We start from the raw sequence: 19,748 nt of genomic DNA on the forward strand, positions 1-19,748 counted from the left end.
GGCAGTTCTGAAACTTTAGGAGGTAAAGGGACACATTGGCTTTGAACTGGGTGCGCCATGAGTCCTGTCTAAATTACTAAGGCTGACATTTTGCATTGAAGGCTGTGAGAATAGATTGATGTTTAGTAGCCTTTGGGATATCACAGCTTCATTAGTTTTCTCCTAAAGCAAGTAGAAGTGTGTGTGCTAGAGAGACCGAGACAGAGAGATCAAGGGAAGAGAAGATGGACTGAAGAGCCAACACAACACTGATTATGATGAAGATGCCCTGCAGATATACTGAAGCAAAACTTCAGTGCAATAAGAGAAAAGGAGGAAATGATTCCTATGGGCACCATTTTAATTTAATGAACCCTTTAGTCTTTTGAAGGGATTGAGTGACAATCCTATGTGTAGAGTTTGAGTGTAGTTAGATTTAATGGCACAATATAATTTTGTAATTAAAATATAAAATGACATTCTGGTTTTCCATAGCATACCCTTCTTAACCAGGAATGGTTTAGATTTTTGTACATGTGAGATGTTCATATTAATCAAAGTAGGATCTTTGAAATATTTTATTATCTCATGTACAAGTCAGTCCTTCATGAAACGGTGTCTGTTAACCCCCTTTACCCTGCAGCTTGTTTACCAACATTGAGTACAGTTCTTGAACTAATCTAATATTTGAGATTTCCTCTGATAATCCAGGACTTTTTGTAGAATTACTTATTAATTTTTTGTACCCAGAAGGTTCTGTTTAGGATTGTTGTTAGGGGAATAAGATTGCCCTCTTTCTGGTCTGGACAAGAAATACCATTCATCCTGGGGAATCTTTTTTTTTTTTTTTTTTAACAGAACTTGCCTCAAGTTTATTTGTAAAAACAGCATAAGGTCCTGAACATCTGTAAATACTGTGTAGGTATTCACACCAGTCCATCTGTCTTCACACTGGCAGACTGCGACCTTTTTTATGGGGCCTTCACAGGGGCCTGGGCACCTTTGGGAGCCTGAGCTGCAGCTGAGGCCTCTGCCTTGTCTTGAACCTTGGGCTTTGTTTTTTGGAGCCTACGACCACTGGCCATGTAGCTTCTAATCCGCTTCCCAAGCTTGGGGTGAGCAATTAAAGCCAGACGGGTGAGTTTGCGGGTGGGGCCCTTTGGCACCTTGGGCTTCACCACCTGGGGCTTCACCAGGGCCTTGATGGCCTCCGCACGTGCGCTCATTATTTGCCTGCATCTTCTTCAGGCCTTTCTTGTTGTGCTTCTTGGCAAAGCGCATGTTCCTCAGGAACTTGGGGTCAACCCCCTTGAGAGATTCGTATCTTTGTGACCGGGGTTTCTTGATGCCGTTTCTGTGCCATTTCCGGGACTGGTTGTGTGTGGTGTGGTTCTTGGACTTGGCCATGGCTGGACGGTAATCGGCGGCTCCAGAAGCGCCTGCGACCGGAAGCTTTTTTTTTGGTTTTTCGAGACAGGGTTTCTCTGTGGTTTTCGAGCCTGTCCTGGAACTAGCTCTTGTAGACCAGGCTGGTCTCGAACTCACAGAGATCCGCCTGCCTCTGCCTCTGCCTCCCGAGTGCTGGGATTAAAGGCGTGCGCCACCACCGCCCGGCCCTGGGGAATTTTTAAAGAAGAGATCCAGAGTTTTCTTTTGTATTAAATGTAATTTGTGAGGACATCCTTACTGGTAATTTGATAATATTAAATGACTACGTACTCACTAGAGTGCTGATATTATACAGCAGTATTTTTTTGTACAATTAACTACAAAATGTGACCTTCTCAAAGGGCTCTACACGGTAAGAAATACTGGTGGATGTACCTGGTTCTATTGACTTAAGAATTTTTATTCTATATTAAACAGAAAATAATATTCAATTGATTAACAGGATGACTAGTTTTTATTGATTGTATGTTACTTGAATTCTCTAATTTCTAAAATGTGTGTGCGTGTGTCATTTTAGAGGTCAGAGCCCAGCGATTGCTGAATTCAACTTACTCCTGAAAGCTCATACATTGGAAACTTATGGGGTGGATCCTCACCCATGCAAGGTAATGGCCTCAAAGAGGCCGCCATATAATCATTATTTTGTTCCAAATCAAATTATTGGCATGCATGCCTGGCAAAATACCCTTAGATTTATATGGCCTTACCACAAAAATTATGTGGAAGATATAACAAGTAGGCTATCATCACATGTTTTGAATGTGATTAGGTTCTGTGCCAGAGACCTGGAAATGCTTGCTAATTGTATTGGAGTAGTCAAATTTTCCTAAAAATTAATATGCATTCATTTATTCATCTAATGGATGACTTCCTTCAGAAAGTGAGAGTATTCAAACAACTTTACTTTGAAAGTTTTTACCAACAAAAGCACTATCTTGGGGCCATCATTTTCAGACTTTCTTTCAAGTCCATCTCCTTTCCTCTTTGATGTCCCTGTACCCACAGAATCATTCTGTACCATAGGCCTCAGTGGCTAGGGTAGGCTAGGTCTCAGGTAGGCAAACTTTTTATTATAATTCCTGTCTTCCATTCCTGACTCTTCTGACTTACTGTTAATACTCCAGTAACCTGCACATAGGGGCTTCTCCTCCCATCCACCAGCGTTCCCTGGATACTTTGCCTTTTGATGCAGACCCAGATAGGGGAATGCTTTGTAGATGTACCCACTGGGACTGGGCGCTACAACTCTGCATTTTGATTGGTTGTGTTTTTTTGTTATGGGCTCCATCTATTTCAAAGAGAAGTTTATTTGATGATAAATGAAGGATCCACTCATTTGTGGGTATAAAGGCAGTTATTTTTTAATGATTGTTCTTAGGGATTATGCTGGTTATAAATTCTCCTCCAGTAACCATGACTATACTAGCATTGAGTAGTTAGCTAGGTTTTGGCTAGGCTGGTATTTTAAATAATCTCTCCTCATTAATAACCAATTAGGGTTACAAGCACACATTGCTAAATCCAGATATTTTTATATGTGAGTTTGGGGATATCAACTCAGATCTTTATATTTGGATGGGTAGCATTTTGCTAATTTAGCTATCTCCCAAGACAGGCAATTTTCCTCATATCAATTTCCTAAAGTGGTTTTGTGTTTATATTCCCGAGAAATGTTTCATGCAATCAATATTTTCTCCTCTGCGTTTTAACTAAGTATCAATCAGATAGTAACATTAATTCTAGACTAAGAGTTCTTGTCAATCCAGATATTAAAAATAAATTTTGGAGTTATTCTTTATTATTTATGTTTGCACAAACCAAGCCAGATTATTAGCTAAGTATTGGATCTATTGTACTCAGTTCAGTCTGCTCATTGTAAGCACCTGGGAAACATAAAGATCTGCTTGCCCAGGGCTTACCCAGCCCCTATTTCCTTGGGCTCTGAGCATGGAGGCCAAGCTGCCAGGTGACACAGATGTTCCAGGATGGTTCTACTTGTCTGTATTGGAATATGCATCTTCTTTTTCTACCTGTATGATTGTTTTATGGTATTTCTCAGATGCCTCTAGTGATTATGTAAATATATTTGTTTCATCCAGTGACTTATAGTCTTTTTCTTTCCAGAAATGTATTCCCCTCTGTTCATTTTCTTGTTTGGAAACTGACTGAATTTTTTCTGGTTTTTTTGTTTTTGTTTTGGTTTGGTTTTTTGTTTTTGGGGGGTTTTTGTTTGTTTGTTTTGTGTGTGTGTGTGTGTGTGTGTGCGTGTGTGTGTGTGGTTTTTTTTTTTTTGCCTTTAAGTTATCCATAAGTTGCTTAGAGTTTCAAGTTTGGCTGGGAGTTGAATAGGCTTTTTATGGATACTGTTATACTGATTTGCCAGAGATTCTGCATATGGTTGAATCAGTTTAGTCAAAATGCTCAAAATTTTTATTTCATTGTACTAGAAATATAAGGACAACCAAGAACAGTTTTCTGGCATTACAGAAAAGATACAGAGCTAAAGTATTCACAACACTGTAAAGTAGACTATTTAGGAGAAAATCTGTATTTTTTATGTGGTTCCTGATAGAGTAAGATGTCTATTTCTGAAATAAAAATAATACATAACCCTAGATTTTTTCCAGAGTTTGGAAGTCATGTTCTTGGAAATTCCACCTTAAAAACTTATTTTTCTGTCTTTAGTTACTGACCTTGGTTTGAATTAACCCAAGAGGAAGGAAAATAAGCGTGTCATTTATCATTTCTGTTTCTCAATCTAAATAGTTCTTCACTTTTATTTCTTCAGGATTCAAGAGGTGCTACAGCATTTTTAGGATTCACCGCAGCAGGGTTTGTGGTATTCCAGGGAAATAAGAGAATCCATTTAAGAAAATGGTGAGTACATCTTTGGAAAAATGGCTTTCCTTTTTCTTGATCTTCCCCTCCTTTTTCTTTAGCATTATTTTTTCTGGCACTGTCAGGTAGTGAATTGCTTAGCTGTAACTGTCAACTTGATACAACTTAAAATTATCTGGTCTTCTTGTTAGCTTTTGTGAACTTGACACAAGTCCTAGATAGACCTGAGAAGAGTGACTCTCAACTGAAGAAATTCATCAATAAAAATGTCATTACCACATAGGCATATCTGTCAACCCTTTTCTTGATGGTTATTTGGATGTAATAAGGCCTATCCCACTGTGTTTTACAGCATCACTGGGTGGGCCAGCCTGTGCTGTCTAAGAAAGGTAGCAGACCAAGCCACTGGAACAAGCAAGCTGTGTTCTTCCAGGATCTCTGCTTCAGTTATTGTCTCAATATAAGGAAACTATATTTAAAAAAAAAATACTACCAGGAGTAGGTAGGGTCTTGCAGTAACACACCTGAATGTGTTTGTTTTGGAGAAGATTGTTACAGGATTTTGGAATTTTGGTGCATAACAGAGATTGACTTTTTCAATCTCTGTTTCAAGCGTATTAAGCTATTCTGTGGGAAATTGGAATATAATGCTGAAAGCAATATAAACAATGGAGGCCTGGCTTGTGAATATTCAAAAGAAAGAAAATATTATACCAGGGTTGTTTATATGATGCTTTTTATTCACACTTTGTGGAAAGGAAACTTTCTTTGTTTTAGTGGGACAATAAATAATGGTTACCTGAGACTGAAAAGTCAACTGATATTAATAAGACCACCATCATCAAGGTTAAATCTTCTAGGAAGTATTTGTTCTGGATCAGCACACAGAAGCTGTAATCCAGAGGGGGCAAAACTGGTGTCTAAGAGACTCCCATATCATACTTTTGAAGGCATAAAGGTGCCATGATACACAGATGAAATTAAGCACTGTGTGGCGGGTTCAGAGTCCACGAAGAAGGTCCAGGAGCTGTCGTTTATAATGGTGCAGCCTCAGTTATATTAGAAACCCCAGGATTGAAGGGGTCTTGGAAAAAGCTGAGGATCGGCAGTGAGTGACAGAATCAGGGTTCCTAAAGTAAAGCCAGAAAGCAGGTAGCTGTCGGTGGAGGTATAGACTCCGGTGTAGATACTATAATCTTGGAATTATCACTAGGGGCAGTGGCAGGTGTAGAGTGGAGGATGCTGAGCCTCTGTATGTAATACTGATTGTACAGCTAGAGTGATGGGCCCTTTGAAACCCAAAAGTGAATGAGTCCCAGATATTGGACACTAAGTTATTTTCACAGCTAAAGCTTGTTTTCAATTTCATATGATTTTTCCTGTGCCTAGTGCTGCTTTTTTTTAAGAAATAAAAAATGGTGACATATTTTTGGTTTTACAGAAGCCAACAATAAAGTTCCTGGATTTTTAAAGGAAACTTTGACTTTTAAATTATTGGAAATTTTGAAAGATATGGGGCTTTATTTTAGTAAAGGTATGACTGTATATTATATCATAATATGAACATAAGATCTTGGGGGAAGCATTATGGTTTAACCATAATAAGTTTGTTGTCAAGGTAATAAGGAGTATATTATGCTAGCTAGTTTTTGTCAACTTGACCCAAATTTCTAGACATACATGGGAAGAAGGAATCTCAATTGAGGAATTGTTTCTATAAAATTGGCCTATGAGCTTGTCACTGAATGAATTTCCTTAATTATTACTTAAAGAAGAAGGGCCCAAATTATTCTTACTAGTACCACCTCTGATTAAAGTGTATAAGAAATGTAACTGAGCAAGCCAGAGGAGCAAGCCAGTAAGCAGCATTCCTCTGTGGTTACTGCTTCAGTTTCTCCCTCCAAGTTCCTGCCACACTGACTTCCCTTATCTATTACCTTTAAATGTAGAATGAAATGAGTCATTTCATCCCCCACCCCACAGAAGTTGGTTTGTTTTTCCATGGTGTTTATCACAGTGACAGAAAAGCAAGCAAACTAGAATATCTGAAAGAGAATCTATACTGAGAATTATCCTAGATCAGATTGGCCTGTGGACATTTCTATGAACAATTGTTTTGAATATTAATTGATATAGGAGGACCCAGCCAACTTTGGGCAGCACCATTCCCTAAGCAGGAAGTCTTAAACTGTAAGAAAGCCATAGTTCCTGCTGCACCGATAGGCTGATGAAGTAGGTTCCTTGGTTAGAGCTTGCTGCTGCCTTAAGTTCCTGCCATAACTTCTCTCAGGGACAGATATGTCCTGGAGTTGTAACCTCCAATAAACTCTTCTTCCCTTAAGTTCTTTTTGATCAGAATATTTTTCACATCAATAGAGATAAAAATGAAACAGATAGTAACCATTTACCATGTAGCTTCATAACAGAATTATTTATAACCTGTAAAGATAAGCAGAATCCTAACAGGTTTCCAAAGAAAACCTACAAGCAATAGTTCTTAAATTATTCAAATCATTGAAACATAGAGTACTTCCAAACCCCTCCTTCAAAGCCAGTATTAGTCTAATACCAAAACCAGGGATACACACATGTTCACTTGTGTGTGTCATGTATGCCAATATCCCCGATAAAGAGAGATTCTAAAATCCTTCAAATTACATGCAGGCATGTATGAAAAAGAGTAAATCCCATAATCAAGCTGGCCTTATCCGAGAGATACAAATTTAACATATAAAAGAAATAAATGTAATAAACCATATAAATGGACAAAAATACAAAAATCACATGATCATATCAATAGATGCAGAGAAAGAAAAAGCCTTTGATAAGGCTCAACATGGTTTCATAATAAAAGTCCTAGAACAAGTAGGAATGTAGGGAGCATATTCCAACATAATAAAAGCTATGTAGGAAAACCCACAGTCAATATCATCCTAAATTAAGAAAATCTCTAAGCAGTTCCATTAAAATCAGAAATGAGAGATAACTGCCCACTATTCCCACTACTTATCAGTAATATGCTTCAAGCAGTAGCTAGAACAGTAAAGCAAGAGGGGGCAATTAGAATGATACAAATAGTCAAATTATTCCCAACTGAAGATAATTTTTATATCTAAGAGATATCACATCCCCCCCCCGAAAATTTGTAGAAACTATCAATATTTTCAGCACAGTGTTAGAATGCATAATTGCCTTTTAAAAAATTCACTAGTGTTTATATAGACCAGTAGCAAGCATGCTGAGAAAGAGATTGTGGACACACTACTATTTCCAATTTCTCAAATAAAATAAAGTATTTAGAATAAACTATACAAGGGAAGTAACAAACCTCTACAATGAAAACTTTAAAGAAACTGTGAGGAAAGAGAATGACAAAGATACTGGAATTTGAAAAGACCTCCCATGCTTAGAACTTGATAGAATTAACATTGTGAAAAAGATCTACCAGCCAAAAACAATTTCCTAATTCAGTGCATTCCCAATCAACAGCCTCATCTCATTTTTCATATAAGGAGAAAAAAAATTCTCAAATTCATTTGGAATAACAAAAGACCTGGAATGGCCAATCAATCCAATATTAACATTCAGTTATTTTTAAGTGCTAGGTTCATCTGTCTAAGACCCCCAACTGTTCTATAGCATCTATTCCTACTGTGTCATTGACTTTTAATCAGTCATGCCTTCAATCTTCCTTTGTACCCACTTGTCTGTTCTGGTTAGGAATCTCAGAACTCACCCGTAAGTTCCCTGAGTCTCAATGTATTCATAAGATGGGTATTGGTTATATATGTCTGTTTTACAAAGGGCAAAGGAGTTGGAGGAGAAACAAATGCAATGTTTGTAAGAGTGCTTTGGAAATCTAGTGTAATTTGATAACTATAATTGTTTTATGATGATGTTGCTATCTGGTTTTCTTCTCTAGATTTTTCAGCATCTGACAAAGAAGCTCCAAAGTGTTTACTTCAGTCAATTCCAGGGTAGATACCATAGATATTCCAACTTAGTTTGGGAAGCATGGGTAACTTGAAGACTGCCCTCATTCTATCCCAGGACTGTAAAAGTCCTGGAGGATGTTATACACAGGTTTCCATAATTACTTGAGACCTGGTTTGGTTTGATTAGATGCTGCCACACCTTAATGCAGATTAATTTCCTGTCTTTTCCACTTGACATTTTGTGGAGAGGTCATTGGAAACATGGAGATGGATAGTCTCTGGAGTATTTGTTTCTGTTTTCATTTCTTCAGGTTGCCTATGTTACTGGTTCTGTGTTCATGTGGACCCCATTCTTCCTGGCTTCTTCTTAAACATATTTATTTGTTATAACCATGCATCTTTTGCTAAATCAAATTTTCTTCTCATGTAAATCATAGTTGTGTTTTTTAAAATTCAGCTTTGTTACCATTTCAAAAATTCTATACTTAAACTGAAACAGGTGAATGAAGCACTGTTTCTTTTCTCATAGAAAAAATACACATACAATATAACTATCCTAGAAATTAAATAAAAGGGATATTAAAAATCCACCCTTCATTTTACTCATCAAGGAAATGACCATAGATGTACATTCAAATCAGGTTACAACAAATAGCCTTTTGAGATAAAATTAAGGTTTGTCTTTGGACCATAATTTTTTGGACAATTTCAATATGGATGGGGGTGATGCTTTTGAAAATTTGCAAGGCGGTATATGTTCTTCCTAGAGATGGATGGAGAAGAGTGGAAAAAATTAAAAACTTTGAATTCATATTATTCTACTAACATTCTTTCTACTTTGAAAAGTGAACTTAAGAATTCATGTTTCAGTTGCTAATGTTTACAAATAATTCAGAACCTGTTAAATAAAAAATGTATCCTAACTTGTAAAAAAAAAACAAAAGGAAGAAGGAGAAATAATTTTGATCATGCAGTGAGTCAACTCTTGGGAAGAAAATTGCTACATAATTTACTCAGAGACCTCCATTCTCAATATACCATCACTTATGATAAAAAATTTTTGATTTATTGTTGTTTCCTTGGCATTTGTAAGTCAGATAGATTTATATGGCAAAGCTAGGTGCCTAGTTCAGCTGTAGTTTTGTTTTGGTTTTTGTTTTTTTCCTTCTCACACAGAGTCTTTCTTTTCTTAGGCCAGATGTTTGCAAATTCAAGTTTGAAGGGAAGACATTTTATGTGATTGGCACCCAAAAGGAGGTCAGACACTGATTTTAATAATTACTTGATGTGTGTGCATTTTCAAGTGTGTGTGCATAAGAGAGATCTAAGAACAAAATAGCTTTTAGTATGGTTGTCCCAAAAGAGAGTGACTTTGAAGAGTGGTGAAAATAGAAGCTGTTTGCTGAAAATATTTTAGTGCTAGACAAGTTAATGGTAATCCACAGGTAATAATAAAGTGAATAAGCAATGTTAACTATACAGACCTATATAAAAGATAGATTGGGATAAACTTTATTAAATATATAACATGGACTCTCTCCATAAGTCTTTGTCTAAGACACAAATAAATGGGGCAAAAGATAAATTCTTTTTTGTTTTGTTTTGTTTTTCGAGGCAGGGTTTCTCTGTAGCTTTGGAGCCTGTCCTGGAATTAGTTCTGTAGACCAGACTGGCCTTGAAACCCACAAAAATCTACCTGCCTCTGCCTCCCAAGTGCTGAGATTAAAAGCGTGCACAACCACCGCCCAGCAAAGATAAATTCTTATAAAAACTAGACAGCAGTCAACACTAGATAAAGTGTTATGGCCACAGTATATATGCCCAACTTGTTTTTCCCCCATGAGTTTTTAACAGTCATCAAATATAGTTTGTCGGCTCACCAGGGAATGGACTTGGTGGAAGGCTATTCCCAAAATACTGAAGTTTGCTGATTTTCTTGACTTTTGCTAATGACTAGAATGTTCATTTAGTGTTGTAGGAATTTTTTTTGATTAATCAAGGATTGATAGGTGTGATAACTGGAGCATTAGTGAAAATTATGGATCAGCTTTGTTTGGCATTTAAATAGATTAGTGATGTCTAAAGAATGAGAAAAAAAGCTATACCGTTTCAACTCTAGTGAACATAGTAATATTGGAGAGGTTGCTGGAGTGAAGGCTCAATGTATTTACTAGTAGTGCAATCATGATCACTTTAGTTTGATATCCAGAACCCACATAAACTTCTAGCCCCAGCCAAGGAGAGTTATCCCTAGAGCTTGCTGACTTGTCACCCTAGTTGAAATGGTATACTTCAGGTTCAGTAAGAAACTGTTTCAAAAAGTGAGTTTGAGAATGATAAAGGAATACACCAACACCAACATTTTGCCTCCACACAAGAATGCCTAGAGACCTACATTCCTAAACCACCTCCATGTACATATAAAAAAAAATGTGTAGTGGGCTACAAGCACATAAACACCTTAATGAAAAACATAAATATAAACTGTGTTTAACATACCCTTTTTTGTTATTTTTATTAGAAAAATTCTGTCTTGGCATTCCATACTTCAACACCAGCTGCGTGCAAGCATCTATGGAAATGTGGGGTAGAGAACCAAGCCTTTTACAAGTAAGACTCTTGTGTTCACTTGATTATAGGTTTTTAAAGGACTCATGATCCGTTTATGCCTTGCCAATGACTACATACTCATTTTATTCAACACCACTCTTTGTATTTATTCTATTTAAATGTAATGTAAATTTAGGACATAATTATTTATCATATACACATCTGATAAAGGATTAGCGTCTAGGATATTCAAAGAACTAAAAAATAAATAAATATAATGAACCACCCAATTAAAACTGCTATTTAACCAAAGAGAGAACTCTCAAAAAAGAAATTCAAAGGCTAAGAAGGAATTTTTTCTGCTTTGTTAAAAATGCATTCTTTCATACAGTACATCCTGAAAATAGCCTCCCTCTCTCCTCTCCTCCCAGTCAATTCCCACCTTCCTTCTTCACCAGATCCACTGTGCCTTCCTTTCCTTTCAGAGATGAGCAGGCTTCCAAGGGTTTTCAACCAAACACGGCATAACAAAATCTGATAAAACTAGGCACAATTCCTCATATCAAGGCAATCTAGGAGATCCAGTAGGAGAAAAATCATGAAAGCAGGCAAAAGAGTCAGAAATACGCAGACTCTTGCTATTAGGAGTCCCTAAAAACCCCACGCAAAACAGCCACAACTATGTGCAGAGGACCTAGCACAGATCAATGCAGGCTCTGTGATTGCTGCTTCAGTCTCTGTGAGCCCCTATGAGCCCTGCATAGTTGATCTGTGGGCCATGTTCTCCTGGTGTCCTCAACCCCTCTGGCTCCCACTATGCTTCCTCCTCCCCTTCTGTGTGGTTCCTGAACTCTGCCTAATGTTTGGTTCTGAGTCTCTGCATCTGTTCCCATCAGCTGCTGGAAGAAGCCTCTCTGATAAATGATTGGGCTAGGCAGCAATCTATCAGTATAGCAGAATACTACCAGAAATCATTTCATTGATTTTATTCTTTTAAGTTTTGGTCAGTCATGTTTGTTTTTACTCTAGGTCTCTGCATCAGCAAGTAATCAATCACAGGCCAGTCAGGAAAAATGGGTCATGGGCTCCCTTCAGTGGCACTGGTTGACCACTTCCACAACCTTGAGCCACCAGTGCCCAAGCACGTCTCATAGGCAGTACTGTAGACAGAGACTGCTCTTTTCATTTCCCAGCTGCCCATACTCAAATAATCACGCAGAAACTATATTATTTACAATGCTGTTTTGCCAATGGCTTAAGCGTATTCCTACCTAGCTCTTATATCTTAAATTAGCCTGTTTCTATTAATCTGTGTATCACATGAGGTTGTGGCTTACCAGTAGGTTCTCACATCTTTCTCCTTTGACAGCTACATGATGTCTGCCTGACTCCACATATATATATTTCTTCAAATTTCCTGCCTGGCTTTATTCTGCCCTAACATAGACCAAAGCAGTTTTATTCATTATCCAATAAAAGCAACACATATACAGAAGGACATCCCACATTACAGGGCAGGTTGTAGGTTGAAGATTTTATGTCTGGGTTAGTGTTCCAGTCCTACCACGGGAAATCATACCTGGTTACAAAAAATGACAGGTTTGGCTAAGAAATATTTTTAAAAGGCTCGCCGTCCTTAACTTTCAGGGAAATGAAAATCAAAACTACTTTGGCATTTCATCTTACCTCAGTCATAATTACTAAGATCACAAAAATGAGGACAACAAATTTTAGGGAGGATAAAAAGTAAGGGTAATGCATATTCATTCTTGTTAGGAGTACAAACTGGTGTAGTCACTGTGGAAATCAATATATTAATTCCTCAAAAAGCTAGAAACATCTACCATATGATCTAACTATATCATTCCAAAGTAGTCTACTCTGCTACACAGATACTTGCTCATCCATCATCTTTGCTAATTTATTCACATTGATCAGAATTAGAAATAGCTAGGTCGCTCATCAGCTGAAGAATAGATTATGAAAATGTTGTACATACAAATAACAGCTCTAAAGAAAAAAGTTATGAAAGTCACAGATATAAATGGGACTAGAAATAGGTACTATGCATGGTAATTTGCATTTCCCTAGTTCTTAAGATGATGAATCATTTTATAAGATGGTTTTTAGTCATATTTTCCTCTTTTGAGAATTCTTGATTCAGGTCACTACCACCTCTGCTATGCTTTTCCTTAAAGGTATGCCAAGTCAAGTCAGATCAAGACTGTGTCGAGCAGCAAGATATTTTTTAAAGGAAGTAGATTTCGATATAGGTGGGTAACAATGGATCCATTGCAGTGATGGGTGGGGGGAAACACCCATTTAAATTAGAATGTTTTGTTTGTAGATATTGTGTTTATGACCCTCTGTTAGTCTGCTTCCCAATCCATTGAGTTATGCTCCTGACAAGACAACCTAAACCTCCTCGTAAATTTTCCTCATGGAATATGGGAAGAGGTGGACCCTTGGAGCCAAATCTAGAGCATGTCCATACTCTTCCCCATTTCCTTGGAGTATCTACTCACATGCATTGTATTTGTGTGTTTCATAGTGGTAAAGTTGCCAAAGAGGTGGTGGAGGCAAGCTCCAAAATCCAGAGAAACCCTCCTGAGGTGCACAGGTGAGTGAGGTGCTCCCTTCTGGCTTTGGGGAGGATGTTTCCATGACAGACAAAGGCACTTAAGAGCTAGACTAACATACATGAGGCTCTTAATTCATTCTGCAACAGCGCAAAAAATAATTTTTGTCCTAACTTTTCTGATTACTCTCTTCTATCTCTTTATATAGTGACATGCAGCATGAAGTCAAGACATTTACTTCCCTCAAAATCTTCCTCAGATTTGACAGGGTTGTGGCTTGACAACAGCTTGGTTCCCTCTTTGGTAACTTGATATGCAGATAGGTATTGGGTCTAGAATACCTCATGACTAAGTAAGAAAATGCCATTGGATGGCTCCGTCACCATGCCACACTGCCCTCATAGAATAGCTCTTACCATATCCTCATCAGACATGGTCAGGCTTACTGCTCTGACTTCTTCTCTACCACTGAACAGTAATCCATCCCTGTGGTATCTGATGAATTTAAAATAAAATGAACACATCTGGAGAGTTTCTAGCTTCTTCTATCCCTGAGAAATAAATTAACCAGAGCCATACAGTTACAGTAGAGCAATGACAATTTGTTGGAAAAGATAAAGAGTTCCCAAAGGCAAAAGTGGGATGGAGAAAGGAAAAAGAATAGCAGTTCAAAAGGCAACATTATACAAATTATTAGGTTTTTTAATATTATATGGTCTTTTGGGTTTATTTGCATAGCATAAGCTTTTTCACACATGCTCTGCTACATAAAGTCCTACACACAACATCATGCATTTCATGTTTCATTAGAATCTAAGCCTTCACTAAGGAGTGCGTGTTTTCATACTATAAAGAAACATAAGTCACCTCAGGTACGTTGGAATACCTTTGTACCTGATCAAAGGTTTGATTTGCTTGGCCTTATGGAAAGGCCTTATTCCAGTCCTTCTCTTTAGCAGTGTGCTTTTCTATATGATAATTTAAAAACAGTTTTCATATGGCCTCTATACTCCCAAAGACCAAACTATGGGATGAGAGGCATGACCATTATTAGGATCAAAGTACACACTTTTTTCTGAGACATGGTATCCTGTACCCCAAGATAACCTCAGGCTCACTAAATAGCTAGAATAACTTTGAAGTTCTCATTGTCCTACCTACATCCCGCACATCTTCTTTAAATTGACAATCTATAATTAGTTCTTAGAGATTAATTGTTTGCTGGGCGATGGTGGCGCACGCCTTTAATCCCAGCACTCGGGAGGCAGAGGTAGGTGGATCTCTGTGAGTTCGAGACCAGCCTGGTCTACAGAGCTAGTTCCAGGACAGGCTCCAAAGCCACAGAGAAACCCTGTCTCGAAAAACCAAAAAAAAAAAAAAAAGAGATTAATTGTTTGTGTTTTCTTTTCCAAACTGACTTTATATGACAACAATTTAAGCCTAATGTATAGCCTAAGTTTCAAACATCATGAATACCTTAAAGTGAACAGTCTTACAATGACACCACCCTTTTTAAGGTAATATCATTATAGCCTATTTTAATTTTAAAGTTAGGTGATATGATGGGCTTCATTATAGCATTTATACATATAAGATATATTTATATATGTATATATACATATATATATTGTTCTTATTCACCTTCATCTCCACTTCCTTTTCAAGTCCCATCTTCAAAACATCCCTTCCTATCTCCCATGCTTCCCCATAAGACCTCCTCCACTTCTGATAAGCTAAATTATTTAGGGACTTTCTCATAAGGCAATTGGCACCTGTCTTTCCTTCTTCAACTTTGAACGCAAGTTTTTCCTTTATGTCTAGATTTTCTGAATTTCCTCCATTTGCAATAATATTGGATGAGTTCAGTGGTACTCCACCTTGTTCCTGGAGTTACAGACAGAAGGTACCTGTGACCTCCCCCAACATTCAAGGGCATCTCGACATTACCTGTTTCCCAAGAAGCTGAGCACAACTGAAGGCTTCAGAAGACCTGATTCAGATGCATTCAGCTTTTGACTTATTCCTGCTTTTGAGGAGTCCTAAGGGGAGCTCTCAATGCAGATCTGTAAAAGCTGTTTCTCTAGCTTTAAAAAATAGGACAAACCTTCAGGGTCAGAGAATATAGAAGCTCTGATTGAGGGTACCTTGATGCGTCATCTAAATATGTGTCAGGCTGCTCAAAGATCAGAAGAGGATTTAGAGTACTCTTCCTCTCTTCTAAGCTGTAACAGTTTAGCATAGGAGAAAGGAAGATGGGGATAATAGAATATACCATGTTTACTTTTCCAGAAACTTTGGATAGGAAATAACCTTAAGGATCTCTTAGTTTCTTCTTTGTAATAGATAGGAGATTTAGCCACTTTCTTAGACATGAGATGTATCCAAGATGTTATTCAGAAAGCCCTTGACCTCTCCAGAGGCACCATGTGGTCAGAGCAGTAATAATGTGCAACCCTTTCATGTAAATTTTACTTTCCTAAAAGTCATTTGCATGGGAGGCCTGTTTCTCTTGGACCATTATTTTATTTTTAAACTATTTTGGCATTTCAATGTGGCTATCAAAAGTAAAACTGTAGTAATGAGGTTATATTTTGTGGGAACTCTTCAGAAAAGATGTTAGTTTATAATGGCAATAATAAGTTATTAATTTAACATCCTTCCCCACACCCAAAATTCAATTCCTAAAAAAAAAAAAAATTATAGGCTCATAGGCTGTTGCTTCTGGAAAAGTATATATGTATAAAGAGAGAGAGACCAACCAGACTGAGAATATTTTAGGCTTATTCTTTCCTTCAGAAAGAGAAGCTCACTCTGACGTTAGTTCACTGGCCTTTATTGATGGCATGGGAAGATCCTGGGGAAAGATGTCCTGGGCTGGCTGCTGGGGAAGAATCCCTGAGCCTAGCCAAGAGGCCACATCAGATGGAGGGCTGCAGCTCGGAGCATAGCATCCACCACCAGGGGACACACAGAACACCAGAACCAGCAAGATACAAGAATGTTCTGATACAAAAATGAATAGATTTTAATCTTTGCTACATTGCCTGCCAACTCTGTGGCCTTGGGTAAGTCACTGAATTTCCTAGATTATTGGTTTACCCATCTATGAAGTGCGATTTTTACATTGCCTTGACCTAGTTTTAGATTTTGTTGGGGGCTTAAAAAACTTTTTAAATGTAAAGTGACAAACACATGGAAAGCAATAATATCATTATTCTCATCCATTTAGAACAAGGCAGCTAGATCTTAACATCCAGATCAGTAACGGAGCACTTGTGTAGCATTGGAATACCTCTGGTTCCAAACACAACCTTGTAAAAATGTGGAGGTAGACTCTGGAAAATACATTCATATTCAAATCCATTCAGACAGTAGACCAGCACTACTTCCTCCGGTCATAGAGTAGTGAATGACTGTCATGAACGTCAATGTACTCATTTTGTTTCGTCACCATTTGAATCCGGCACTTACTTGTCATCAGCTTACAATCCAGTTGTGTAACTTTACCTTTCTCATCTTTGGATACATGTTTTTCTCACACTGAGGAAAAAAATCAATAATGTCTACACAAATTTTATCTTACAATGTTATAATCTACTTTAATTTGCCACAACCAGCCTTCCTCCTGCAATAGAATTCTTAATAACAGTTTTATTTGGATGCTATTGAACAGGTATGGCTTGTAAACTAGGAGAGTCATTTCTACAGCTAATGAATGGGATCTATAAGTGTACAAATATAGCACATGTTCTTACTTGGCATAGGCATCAGTAACTCCATGATAAAATTTGGGGTGTCCACAAAAGTCCCTATACTAGAACCTTAATTCTAACAGAACAGTTGTGAGGAGGTGAGAAAATTAAAACTAGGGCTATGTGAAAAGTGTTTGTATCATGGAGACACTACCCTCATGGATGGATTTCATTGCTTGATGCTATTACGTTCTCTTGTGAGAACCAAATTATTGATTTTCTTCAAGATAATAATTCCTCACATTTGCCTTTTGGAACATTCTAGTTTGTTTTTCTGCCTTGTCTGCTGTGAGGTAGCCCATCATATGACCTTCATCAGGAGCTAAGACAATGACTACACAATGCTTTTCGGATTTTTCTAGTTTCTAGACTGTGTTCTAAATAAATTCATCTTATTTGTATATTACAAATGTTCCACACTTTTTATAGCATTACAGAACTAACTAAAACACCACAGGATATGAGGAGGAAGGACAAAGTAGAAGCCAATTTGAACCCTGGAAAATTCTTAGAAAAATGGTTGGCACCATGGGGCCTTCTTATAGAACCCCAAATTCAAAACATTAGTTGTAAAACAAATCCCTTTGGGATGCTGTACACTCACTAACATAGAAAGTGTGACATAGGGTGGTGATGGCGCATGCCTTTAATCCCAGCACTCGGGAGGCAGAGGCAGGTTGATCTCTGTGAGTTCGAGGCCAGCCTGGTCTACAAAGGGAGTTCCAGGACAGGAACCAAAAAGCTACGGAAAAACCCTGTCTCGAAAAATCCAAAAAAAAACAACAACAACAACAACAGAAAGTGTGACATAAAACAAAGTACTAGATAAAGTTTAGAATTCTAGTTTTGCCCATGTAACTCCTTTGTTTTTATTTAGTTTTTTTTAGTATTTCATAAATGAGTATATTAAATCATTTCGACACTTCCCTCTCTCCATTCCAACTCTTTCCATGCAACAGACTCTCTGTAATTCACATTATATACATATATATACAAGCATATATATGCATGCATAGCTTTGCGTGTATATTAAATGTACATGCGGGTACACACATATGCACCACATGCATATAAACCTACTGAGTTCATTTAGTGTTACTTGTATGTATATGTGTTTAGGCAGACTACTTAGGATTGAATATTGGAGGATCATCCCTGGAGAAAATTGAATCTAACTCAGCAGCCATAGATTGCCAGTATCTATTCATCTAAAGGTGGGGGCCTTGTGAAATTTCCCTCATCCATATTGACATGTCAACTGATATTTTGCTTATGCAGATCTTGTCCAGATACAACATTGCTGAGATTTATGGACCCAACTTTCCATTTATTACTGAAAGAAATTATCTTTCAGCAGGCATTCTCATCTTCTGACTCTTACAATCTTTCCATGCACTCTTCTGTAATCTGCTCTGAGCCTTAGGTATAGAAGTTTGTTGTAAATATCCTGATTGAGGCTGGGCACATCATGCTCACATATTCTCTGCATTTTGACCAGTTGTGGATTTTTATATAGACTGATAGTAAATATCTGATAGTAAATGAAGCTTCTTTGATGAGGGGTGAAAACTAAGTTATCTGTAGGCAAAATTATTTAGAAAACTGCTGCAAGTTATACTGATTTAGGAAAATCCAATAGTAGGTTCTCCTAGGATTTAACACATTTTCAGCCATGGGTAGATGGCTAGATTGACAGTACCACACATGATGTCCCATTAATTACTCTTTTAATACAATTAGACAGATGCTGTTTAGCTCAATCATAAAAGTGCCACTGTTGCCCAATTAGGATTATTTCACCAGTTTCTTCTCCTGGTTTACAGGCTTTAAAGCAGAGTAGGATAATTGATCTCCCCCGCCCCCTTGGCAGTTTTTATAGCACCTTCTGATACTGTGACAGCTAGTCCTCAGAGAGGAGACTTCCACGACAATTATAACTCAATTCCTCCAAATCAAGCGTCTAAAAAATGTTGTGTCTTCTGCAATGAGATCTTGCCTTCAAGGTTTAGGAGACAGCCAGGAGCAATGCTCTAACCTATATTTTTTGAGAGTATCTTGGACCACCACACATGCATCTCTGACCAACAACTAGAAGGGACATTTTCTTTGCCTGGCACTTGGGCTTTGTCAGTTAGCCTAGGACCTTTGTTGGTGGGTGGGCACTAATGAATTTCTCTCATAAATACAAATATACTTATTATATGTTACTTATAAGCACACTAAGAGATGTAAAAGATGAGCAGAGTGTATACAAACCAGTATGTAAAATGAAGTGGCCATTCAGATTTTTGTCTTTTAAGTATTTGTCCTTAGCCACCATGCCAGTGAGCCTTTGCTCTCAGTCAACCCCATGTCAGCTACCCTCTTTACAACCATTCCAAATAGATAGATAGGCATGATTTCTAGTCTAAAGGAAATAGGAGACGCTGGCTATTTGAGTTTCTATAGCAAAATACAACATACTGGATATTTTGCACACAACAACATGTGAACTCATTATGGCATGTATATAGGTGACAGAGGACAGCTTAAAAGAGTGGTTATTTCCTTATTTTATGGGGTCATGGAATTAAAAAATATCTGTCCATCAGTTATGGTGGCAAATATCCTTACCTAGTGAGCCACCCCACTGACCAGTCCATCAGTTATGATGGCAAATGTCCGTA

General features: G+C 37.6%; 1 protein-coding gene across 2 annotated transcripts in view; it reads left to right on the forward strand.

Moving 5' to 3' along the window:
• The window catches only part of Frmd3 (FERM domain containing 3), a 188,396-nt gene that overhangs the window by 134,998 nt on the left and 33,650 nt on the right, over positions 1-19,748 (forward strand). For both annotated transcript variants that reach the window (XM_075945786.1, XM_075945784.1), the window contains exons 7-12: positions 1,946-2,033; positions 4,217-4,305; positions 9,395-9,458; positions 10,723-10,811; positions 12,950-13,024; positions 13,303-13,371. In XM_075945786.1, coding sequence (XP_075801901.1) covers positions 1,946-2,033; positions 4,217-4,305; positions 9,395-9,458; positions 10,723-10,811; positions 12,950-13,024; positions 13,303-13,371 — 474 coding nt within the window. The remainder of the gene's footprint in view (positions 1-1,945; positions 2,034-4,216; positions 4,306-9,394; positions 9,459-10,722; positions 10,812-12,949; positions 13,025-13,302; positions 13,372-19,748) is intronic.

The sequence above is a fragment of the Microtus pennsylvanicus genome, chromosome 13 (genome assembly GCF_037038515.1).
Source record: "Microtus pennsylvanicus isolate mMicPen1 chromosome 13, mMicPen1.hap1, whole genome shotgun sequence".
NCBI classification, from domain to species: Eukaryota; Metazoa; Chordata; class Mammalia; order Rodentia; family Cricetidae; genus Microtus; species Microtus pennsylvanicus.